This window comes from Colletes gigas, unplaced genomic scaffold, assembly GCF_013123115.1.
Source record: "Colletes gigas isolate AHSC1104 unplaced genomic scaffold, ASM1312311v1 Colletes_gigas_Sc00016, whole genome shotgun sequence".
Lineage (NCBI taxonomy): Eukaryota > Metazoa > Arthropoda > Insecta > Hymenoptera > Colletidae > Colletes > Colletes gigas.
In genome coordinates this window covers 3553016-3564505 of record NW_025106645.1, presented here as the reverse complement: position 1 = coordinate 3564505, position 11490 = coordinate 3553016, and the positions used below count along the sequence as shown (strand labels likewise).

Here is an 11490-nt window from a genome sequence, read left to right as displayed (position 1 = left end):
ACTAAATTCTTCCCTCGTTGCTCTTGTCGACAGGCAAGAATAAAGTACTGAAAAAATATCCAGAGGATGTAAAGCGGTGCAAATGTCAGCCCGTTCGACGGTGCTCGTTAAAATCGACCGGATGTCGGTTATTCGGTAACCTCGCGCGAATTCTATGTACAAATCATTGCCCAGATCCGACGACGTTCCGCGATCCTCGGACGTATTGTACTGTACAATCCAGGCCGACGAACCCTATCGTTAAACGTCCGTTACTTTTTTTATATACAGAAGAACTTACTCTACCTACGCAACACCGTTCAATGGTGAATATCGACTGTCCGACAGCGACGAGCGTCGAATCTTCGTTAATTTCCCAGGGTCCTTGCGACGCGATGCACACGTTCGAAATTCGCGGCGTAATCACCCAGCCAATCGAGAACGAGAGCTGTGAAGGAGTCCGGAGAAAAGAAGATCCACGTTCGCGTCGCTGCGTATATTGCACGGGATTGTTCGCTGCACTTTGTCCACGCGCGATCCTTTCCGTTCGTTCGTATCGCTGGCGATTTCACGGCGAGCGATCACCGCGCGAATTAAATTGATTTACCCCGGCTCCGAGAGCCGGCGGGGAGCGGTTCTTTTTCCTGTCTTTCCTGTTCGTTCTCTTTTATTTTCGTTCACCGTTATTCCCGATCCATGGTTCGTGGGTCGAAAGGGATCGCGGTCTCTCTTTACGGTCGCGTTTCACACAACGTTCCGACCCCCTCTTTTTCGAAGTCGCCACGGTTCACAACGAGACTGCTCACCTTAGCAGATTGGCGATCAAAAGCGTCGCGGTCGCCAGCAGAATGGTGGGCGTCACGCCGCAGCTTCCACCGTGTTGCATGGCCGCCGGATGCTCGCCTGGAACAAAATTTTAAGAAGATCGTGCATCAAATTCTAAGGGGATACTTGTAAGTGTAGGAGGCTAACGGGCCTTTTTAGCCTGGAAAGGACAGGGTACGGGGGAAATCCCTGTGCCCATGACGTAGGTCGTTTTGTTTCTTACTGGAAAAAGGGAAAGCAACAAAGGGATGGCAAGGCCAAGCAGGCCAGGTCATCGAACAACGAGCCTTGCGACCAAATATCAAAAAGTTAGTTACAACGAAGACTTTGACGAGGATTGTCACTGTATTGTATGATTGTCATTGTATATACGGTTTGTTTAAATATATCACAGTTATTAAGAGTGGGAGGTGTTTTATTTTCGAATTCCTGACAACGTCCTGTTCCCTCTATATCCCCCCACATAAAAAGGCTTTGATTTTCGAGTTTCTAATGGTTTTAATGAGTTATTGGTTATTCGATGGTCAAGAATGGTTGGAGTATAGTCATAGATGGTCAATAATTAGATTGATTTCAAGGTCAGCGATACAGTATAGACCAAGGAAATGCAAAGCGGTAAGATCAATAAAATACATTCACTATTGCATGAGTTATGGCGGTTTGAAAATTGGACCATTTTTATGGAGTTTTTCTTACTTTACAGGGTTACGCAACAACTTTTCGAATAGTCTTGGAATTTCTAAATATTCTTTAACAAAATACGCGTCGTTTGCACTTTGAAACATTAAAATCGACCAATCTGTTCAGGAGTTATGATTTTTTGAAAATACACATGAAATTTCAGGAGAATCAATCAATGTATGGTCAGACGTTGTATTTTTGCGGAGGAATTTTTTTTCTCGAAAGTGCATAGGATTTCGGGAATACGCGTGTTGACCAAAAATGATTATAATGGACCCCCGCAGCTGAAAATAATTTTTTTAGAACAATTTGAAATGTTTTAATTTTGTCAACTACTCGAATTTTTTTCTCGAAAGTGGGTAGGAATTCGAGGGTACATCTATTCAGCAAAATTTATTGTACTTGACCGCCGCAATTAAAAACAATTTTTTTAGAACGATTTGAAATTCTTTTTTCACCGAAAAATTTAGCCACCTGTCAATTTTTCTTAAAAATTCGTTTCTCATTTTTAATAAATTTGTTTGACGCTATACAGAAAAGTTGTCTAATACGTTTCTGTAGGTATCCATGAACTCTACTTCCACTCAAAATTTCAATGAGATATGTTCACTATTGTAGGAGTTATGGCTGTTTGAAAATTGGTCCATTTTTATGGGGTTTTTTCTCATTTTATTTGATCAAGGAGCAACTTTTCGAATATTTTTAGAATTTCTACGTATTCTCCACTAAAATATGAGTTGTTTGCCGGTTGAAACATTAAAATCCTCCAATCCTCTCAGGAGTTATTATATTCTAAAGATACGTATGAAATTTCAGGGAAAGATATCAACGTATGGTCAGACATTATATTTTCGGTAAGGAATTTTTTTCTCGAAAGTGGTTAGGATTTCGGGGGTATGTCTATTCACCAAAAATGATTATAATTGGCGTCCACAGCTAGAAATAATTTTTTCAGAACGATTTGAAAAAAATTTTTTCGTCGAAACATTTTAGCACCTGTCGATTTTTCTCAAGTCGTTTTTTATTTTTAATCAATTCGTTAGACGCTCTACGGAAATATTGTTTAATACTTCCTTGTAGGTATCTATGAGCTTTACTTCATAAATAAATTTCAATGAAATACAGTCACTATTCTAGGCGACCATCAGAAGTAACTACTTCTTCCTCGAATCGCTGAAGCTATACGAGGCTCCAGAACTAATTATACAAAGTAGCTATGCATTAGTGTGCGAAAATTAGTGTGTGTAGGGACAGTTTCCAGATAATACTGGATTGTCTGTCTTTTTCAACTCACATGTATTTACGTATACACTACATCTGTCCGCCTATCAATAAGAATTCAGTGAATGGTGTCTCAACTGAACGAGGATGCTAAAATTACCTCTGAATTTTTAGACCGGTATAGCAATTGAGCCACGAAAGTCCATAAGGCATAAGGTCTACTCATCTGTGCCACTATGACCGACCTGCCTCAACCTATCGCGAGCACACAGCTGTTCGCAGATTGCCGTTCTACAGACGAAACTTTGCACGTTAATAACTTTTTAACGAAGCCTCAAGCAACAAATTCTTGATCTTCGTCTTACTTTGGCCTCTAGAATCATCCATTAAATTTTGTCCAAAAGGATGTCGAACACCCTGCACACAAACGTTCCTATTCCTATAACGCTTTAAACGCGTGGGAAAAAATTTTTCCGGAAAATTCACTAAACACCGTAATCATTTTCCCGACCGCGCAATCAGAGTTCCAATAAATTCCTCAGCCGCGACGCGAAACCTATTTCCAGGACACACTTGTAATTCACACCGTCGCGCTGTTCCTTCCATTACAAATAACCATTAATAACAGCGACAGCAGCCAGGGAGTGGAAGCGTGAGGGATGAGGAGGGGGTCGTAACCGAGCGCAGAGGGCTAAAACGCACGGACGCCAGCAGAAGCAACAAACCAGCGTTAATCAGGAACTACCCCGAACAGGGACCACGATTTCCATACATATATTTCCCATATCCAGACAAATGTTAACGATGTATCGGGTCGGATGAACGCGCGCTACGTCCGTCCATAATAAAGATAATCACGCCGGCGTAACCGCGGTTAAGCGAGTCCCTCTACTCGCTTGTTCCCTGCGATTTACGAACAAACGGAAAATCTCGCGCGTTCGCGGATATTCCGCGAGGCGAATGCTCGGTAGTGGGTGGCCGTTTCGTCGAAAAACGACGCCGTTCGTCGTTGCGGTGCGCGCACAACCCTGGTAATTCCCTTAATGCGCGGGTAGCGCGCATCCCCGATGGATAATCCTGCCTCGCGTACGGTCTGATCGCGGAATAATTGAAACTTGCGATCAATTTCGTAGGCGCGAGCCGCGGTGTTCCCTGCGATACACGCAACGAGAGCTAAAATTAACGAATACCGCGTGGCAGTGGCAGCAACCGAGCGAATTCAACGAATCCACGGTCGTCTTAGAGTTTTGTCACGGACTGTAATAACAAACTGCACAGTCGCGGTTTCGATCTAACGGCCGTACCGTCGAAAAATGGCGTCGCGCTCGTCCCGTTGCCCGGTAATTGCGTTAATGCGCGGATAGCGAGCACCCTGGACGGATAATCCTGCGTCGCGTACGGTCTGATCGTGAAATAATTGAAATTTGCGGTCAATTTTGCAGAGTAATCAGCCGTGTTTGAAATAACGTCGATGGTCGGGCAGAACGGGACGAGGACCTCGCGTCTGCCCGATTGTAAATTAATTATGCAGACGAAATGCGCTGCATTAATTTTCATCCGGCGCGGCGCTTTTCCCGCGGATCGTCGCGACGCGGAGCGCTCAGGGACGCGCTTGAGGGTTGGTATCCGCTCGCGATCGATGCACGCCGTCGGCTGTTCTAGAAATCGTATCGATGGTATCGGAACGGCCCGAAAGTATGCTCGATTCAAGTCCGTTAATAGAATCGCGTGCACTAATCTTCGAGCCATAATTCATGCAGCGTTGATTAGCAGTTCATTGTTGGGCCACCGCACCGGACGCGGCCAACCTTCTGCCTCGGTTGAATGCGTGATTCCGACGATGAGAACGGAACAATTCGGTGCGTTGCGCTGGTCAGGGAACAAAATGATTATTCGTCGAGCGGATTGGCATTCGTGGACGCCCGCGAGCCTCGAACGCTATACACAGTATGTCGGAGAAATAACGGAACTTTTTAAATTGAAAGAGGAATATTAGTCATTTTGTCAAAATTATTTTTTTTTATTCAAAATACATCCCTTCTGTATCTATACACCGCTGTACACGTTCGACTAGTGTCAGCATAGATTTTTTTTATGTCATTTTGCGGAATCGCCTCAATAACTGTTGTCACCATGCCTTAGACTTGTGTAACACTGTTATAAAACAGCTGTCATGGCCAGTTTGAGTTTTGGGGATAGGAAATAATCACATGGAGATAAGTTCGGCGAATATGGAGGATGTTGGAGCACACAGACCTGTTTTTTCATCAAAAATTCACGAACAGCGACAGTCCTGTGAAATGGTGCATTATCGTGCAACAAAAACCAACTTCCTGGCGCTCGATATTCGGGCCTCACTCGAACGATTTTTTTCCCATAAAAGCTCCATAACACCCAGATAATATTCACCATTGACATTTTGACCCTGTGTAACGAATTCCCCAAGTATAATACTGTGACGTCGCCTCCCATGCTCGCCACCAGAGGGGTCGCGCTCTCACAAGCGCTCGACTGACCCCTCGGTTGCTATATATACACTCCTCTAACGACTTCCCAATATCCCAGTCGTTACAATATTGTTTCAATAGATGGCATTAGCAGCTTTCATTAAATTTAAAAAGTTCCATTATTTTTCCGGCATACAGTGTAATTAATACGTGACTATGATTAGAATCGGAGAATTCGAAACGCGGCGTCGTTCGAAAGGATGAATACTTCTTTAGGTTACAAAAAATTGTTCAAATCTATTGCAATTACTGCGGTATCGAGCTTTGAAACGACGCACAGTGGCCCATTTTGTCGAAAAGCTGGCCAAAATGCAATTTTTGTTCAAAAAGCTCCTTGTCTGTATGGAACATTTATTGTATACATATCAGAGCATCAAATGCCACTTGAAATTTTTAAATATAAAGATCTGTTATTATATGTTATATAGACCTTAGAAGCTGACAAAATTTCGCCATAAATTTTATACATTTAGTGCGTCGTAACGCCCTGAAACTTGTAGCATGTTTAATGTGTCAGGTACTGTTCATACAAACAAAGAAATATTTAAATTTATCTATGTCATTCTCTTGTCAAGGTGCCACAAATTTTATCCATTCTTTAATACAATGTTAAAGAAATAGCATACCATTTTGCTAAGAAACATCTCAAGTTTGATATCCAATCGAAACATTTTGCAGAAATTTGCAGATTTAAAAGATATTTATACCTAAAGAAACAATTAGTTTGAATTGATGCTCTTCGTGAATGATGTTGAAGTTATTCATCGTTACATAAAGTAATAATTTATGGACCTTCTGTGGCAAAATATAGTATTATACCCATGTTCAATAAATTGCAAAGAAACTAACGATATCGAATGCTTGCAAACTTTTTTTTCTTATTTCAATGTCCTGAATCTCAACCGAGATTCACAGTTCATATTTCTGTTATAACTCCTTAACAAAGCATTTATGGAGTATTTGTTATACAACATTTTAGTCTTAGTTTTACTTGTAGAACACACTGCTGAAGTGTGTATGGAAAAATGCGGAACCTCTTGTATATTAACGCACAGAAATCCGTCCTAATGACCCCGTATAGTTGATGCGACCTAAACCCTCAAGAAGAAGAAGAATAAACAAATTTCTGTCCAGGTTAATGTTGCAAATTTTGTTATAGTCAGTATCGAAATTAGGTGTGTCGACCTTATCGTAAATTTCACCGGTGGCTCGAAAGCGCGCACCGTAGTTGGGAATTTTATTAAACAAACGACCCGATCGACGAACTTTAAGGCAGCTGTCGGGAGATTGTTCCTCCGAAAACGGGCGAACGGTACATCCGCCAATGAGATTACATCGCCGCGAAGAAAGTAAGTCGTCGACTTCCACGGCTGACGTGTTTCACCGGGACTTTCTGGCGGAGGGTGCGTGAGCGGGAGCCCCGGCCGATGATTGACAGTCTGGATTGGCGAACTTGCCGGAGCAAGATATTGCACGCGTTACCACGAGTGTTGCCGGCTGACAATAGATCAGAGCCAAGAGTATGCGTGAGAGGGCCGAAGTACTTGCCGCGGCCCCAATACACGAGCCTGTCAAACTTTATGACGAGGGATTCCGATGCTTGATGAATGAACACGTCGTCCCTTTTCCTTCTCTCGCCTCTGCCTCTGTTACGGGAGCCATTCATGTTGCATCTCGCTGCACGGGGACAGCCATTGTCGGGAAATTTGTCGAACAATCGCGACGTAAAGGGCCGACGATACGTCTTCGACGTCGAACCGGGCGCTGGGATGCTCGATGGTCCCTTGATTTTCGAGGTGTCGTCCATTCGTATGGACGATACTAGAATAAACTGTTGAGGGGTTGAGCAAAATAATTTAAATTTGGCGAAAGAAACTTTCTGATTATGCTTAACTTCACGCGTCAACGTTAATGACGAGTGAATAGTTGTGGGGTACGGAAGGTAACAACTTGATCACAATCAGTGGAATCTTCTAACAAGCAATAACAATTTATTCTACGTCGGATAGCCGAAATGTACAAAGTTTTGAATGTACTATGATGAATGATGTTTAAGAGTCAAGTTTGATCTGGTCTCTGGGCCAAGGTTCCCCAAGAAGCTAACCATAGCCATGGGCGTATCCAAGGCCATGGGAGGCAGCATCGGTCTTAGATTGGTCAAATATTGCAAATATGCTGGCCAATCAGTTTGGAGGCGAAGTTGATCGATGGGAGGTGGCATGTAACCGTTATTTTTAATAATTTTCCCTCGTCTGGAGTTTTCTGGCACGGGTTTTCGATGTTATTGCAGGTAGTAAAGTCATAGAATGCCTGGATTTCGAGTGTCATGCAGATTTGAATGAATTTAATAATTAAATAGCCGTCTTAATGGCACTTGATTATACGCAAAACTTGATTGTTCGAAAGGTCTGACTCTACATCCGCTGGCTTTATGAATTTACTGTTACGCTGCAACACAGAATAAATCGTAATTGTCATTTCTCGTCGTAACATAAACGATTTATCGATACTCGGAACATCGCACGAAATTATGCACCGCGTTGGACGCGTTATAAAACTTTACTCGTTGAATTTGTCGAATAATTGCGCCGTAAATGAGATTCACGGTCACGCACGGGAGGGCGAACTTTGACCGTGACGTTTGAGTTATGGAAAACGTTACTGGCTTCGTTCGCGATGGCGCAACAGCCCGAAGATGTACTTATGCAATGTAAATTCTCGATGGAATCTTGACGTTGACTTATGAGAACCGAGGCACTCGCTGGAGAATCGATTAAAAGCACGGGAACAACTTTGTAAACGTTCCAATTCCTCCGGTGGAGTCTCATCGCTCTGTACGAATGTTCCCGAACTTTGTTTTCGACTCACGATAAAGCATTGCAATCGAGACAAATTTCAAAGAGATTTTTTTATACGAAGTATACGACTAACACTTTGTCTGTTTTTAATATTATTATGAGAGACGAGGCGCAAAAGTATTTACAATATGGCCGACAGGATGGTTGTTAATCCTTTCGTGCGCGATTCCTCCTTTTAAACGGATTTGCGCGCGACGTTTATGGAGGCGCGTGTGCATGACGCGACACTCGGAACCTTTCGAACGATTCGCGCGTGTCGTGCAAAAAGAGATATCTGCCTAAAACGGTTCGCATAACGACGTCGTATCGGGAAACTCCGGCGCAGAGATTTCGAACGGATAGCGTCAACCGAGTATAAAAATAAATCGACGGGGATAAAATTTCCCTCGATCTTGCGTCGAAGATGAAACGTTGGACAGGATTCGAAGGAACTTTTGGACCATTTTTGTATCACGCACGGTAACGCTTGGAATATTTTATCAATAAATGTATTTTCAATTTTGTTTTTATTACGAAAACGTGATTTCCGAATAGTTGAATTTGGAGTGGAAAGAGAACGGTTTGCATCGCGAAACATAAGATGCAATTAGATTTGATAATCGATATCAAATGGTTTTGTCAAGAATTACGATTTTTACATTATACAAATCCTTTTAAATTGTCGTCAATAACGAACAGAATATCGTGCAGGTCTGGTCCGTCAGACCTTCGTCAATCAATCCCGCAGAAACGGCTGATTGAAATAATCCAAAGTACACGGTAATGAACGACCGCGGTTTAATCTGAAATCTCTTGCGTTATTAACAAATTTCAACGTGATTTGAGTTGCAGCAAAACGCTCTAGAGCACGTAAACATGTAGAGTAATACAGCAAAATACAGAATTGTCCATCGGGAGGCTTTTCCAAAACGAAAGGAAACACCACGATTGAAATCCTACTGCAATTGGTCGGTCTATTTTTAAAATTTCGTTTACAATTTCTAATATACAGTGTTATTTTAGCCATTTAACTTCACAACTTTTCTTATAGTATTCTTACTGAGTATTGTTCCTGAGAAAAATATTCAGTCTTGCCTACCACGACCGGTCATCTAATATTTATATTTTTTTGTAGAAACCTGAACAAAATTTGGTATACGATCCTGATTAGCTTTCTATGTAAATAGGAAATTGTATATAGCGAAAATAACAGGAGAGAATCTCCAGTTTCCACCGTCTTAGAATATTAAAAATACTAAAACTTTAGACACGTACAGTTTCAAAACTACAAGTGTTTTATCCATTATTGAACCATTGTTGGAAGCGGTGAACCTTCCCCTTTAAAATGGTTTCTGGTTTTTGCCGATCCAACTTTCCGTTTCGGAGATATCGTGATTTATGTAAAGGGGTAATTTTTTTAAAAACTCTACTGTGGCTCCTCCCGTGTTAAAACAGGCTACTAACGCGTATTGAAACTACCAAAACTTTAATTACGTGTAGTTTCGAAGTAATTAATGTTTTCTCCATAACTGAGCCATTGTTAGCGGCGGCAAAGCTTCTTCTTTAAAATGGTTTTTGAATTTTGTCCATCCGATTTTCCGTTTTTGAGATATGATAACTTATGTAAAGGTCTGACGCTTTCTGTCGCGCCGGACCTTTCTTTCTCGTACGTGACTCGTGACCGAGTGCCCGAGTGACCGAGTTGCTACGAGCACGTGCGGTCAACAACCTTGCTAAGACCGTAGTAAGAATGTAAACAAACACTCTGGACCCTTATATCTTCGAAACTAGCCACCGCATCGACTTTAAACAAAAATCCTCATATCTCCGGAACTAATAACGCTATCGATTTGTTCGAACGCTCGTTTTAAAGGGCATCTCAACCTCTATCTAATGATCGTATCATCTACTATAATTTATGCTGTCTTCCATGTTTATTTTTAAATTTACTTTGACTCTATGCGCCCAAAAAAGTTTCAGCAATTCCTATCGATTATACGACCGGTGTGCGATAAAACTGGATTATAAATTATATATTTAATTGAAAATGAATTTAAGTTTGCATACCTGCATTTTGTTCGTAAATAATTTCTTTTTTCGGAACTACGATATCAACTTGAAACAAAATTTGATTTTAAAGACATTTTTATCTTCTATCCGAAAGATATTAGTTTCCGGATAATTCGACACGGGCGACGAATGGAGGTTGCGCGCGTGCTCAATCTCGGGAGCGCATACGTTGCAGGATCGATCTAAAATCATAGCCAGGTGATCGTGGGGTAGATAGCTGACGCCTAGGTGACACTTCTCGCAAGAAAAGAATCGTGACGAGCTTCCTCCAGACAGGATAAGCGGTGTCGCAAGAAGAGTGCCGATCGATATTAAGAAAGTTGTGTGTTACGGCGCAGCTACGTCTGGGCGCAAGACTGATATCGTTGCCGGAGCCTCGTAGATATTACGTTAACCCGATGGAAAGGGGAACGGTCGAATTCGTGGAATAAAAATGTCTCTTACCATTCAGCACGTGGACCATTACGCTGGCTGGATTCGCGTTGCTGGGGATGCAGGTGTAATTTCCGCTGTCGGTCAATCTGGCTTGCGTCACCAGGAGTCTGCTCGTTGTGCCGCTTTCCGTCTTCTCCGTCTCCAGGGAAACCCCGCCCCTGCGGTGAACGCTGAATTATCAAAGATACTTTGGTACTGTTCACACATCGACACAGGTTTATAATACTTTGCTACTAGTTTCTAAGGTTTACCGACTTTCGCGGGACGAGCTTCTACTCTTTCGCGTCCATCGCTTGTTTAACGAGGCTGTTTACATGCCCACTATTTCCCGCGTTTTCGCGAATTCCCAATTCGAACATCGCAAGTTCGAAGTTCGGAATTTCATGGCTCGCGTCCAAGTAGAAACTACTACATTCGAATTGACGTACCGACGAAGTATACGCCAAGTTTTACGCGATCCTTTCGCAGTTTAGTCCGTCAGAGACACGGGAAAGACGCGAGTCGCCTTGGAATTTTTCATTTGATTCTCAATGGAAATTGATAAACTTTAGAAGATAAAGAAACACGCGTATTTAACCGCATAATGTTACTCGTGTTAGTTGCATGACAAGCCGCAATAAATCTAAGCATTTGCGATCGAGAAATTACTCAATTTGCAGGTTAACGAGCTAAGAAACAATTGAATCTACACGCGTGCATGCTAGTTAGCAATCAGCGATAAACCCGGTCGATTCAATGACCCTGTCGCATGACTAATTGCAAGTACTTGACGGCCGCTATCACGAGCACGTGAACAGACTACGGTTTTTAAATGCCTTACGATTCTTTTATTCGTTTCGAACGTTCGTTGGTATTCAAATTCGAATTTACGTTCGTAAGAATTGGTTTTACGACCGGTGTTGGTCATCGTGCAGCAATAATCGTAACGCAAACGA

General features: G+C 42.3%; 1 protein-coding gene across 1 annotated transcript in view; it reads right to left on the bottom strand.

Annotated features, from left to right (window-relative positions):
• Window positions 1-373: 373 nt before the first annotated feature.
• The window catches only part of LOC122400138 (zwei Ig domain protein zig-8-like), a 239884-nt gene continuing 228767 nt past the window's right edge, over window positions 374-11490 (bottom strand). The window contains exons 7-8 of the mRNA XM_043401418.1: window positions 10565-10725; window positions 374-882 (exon numbers count right to left, since the gene is read on the bottom strand). Of these exons, the coding sequence (XP_043257353.1) occupies window positions 782-882; window positions 10565-10725 (262 nt within the window). The 3' untranslated portion in view covers window positions 374-781. The remainder of the gene's footprint in view (window positions 883-10564; window positions 10726-11490) is intronic.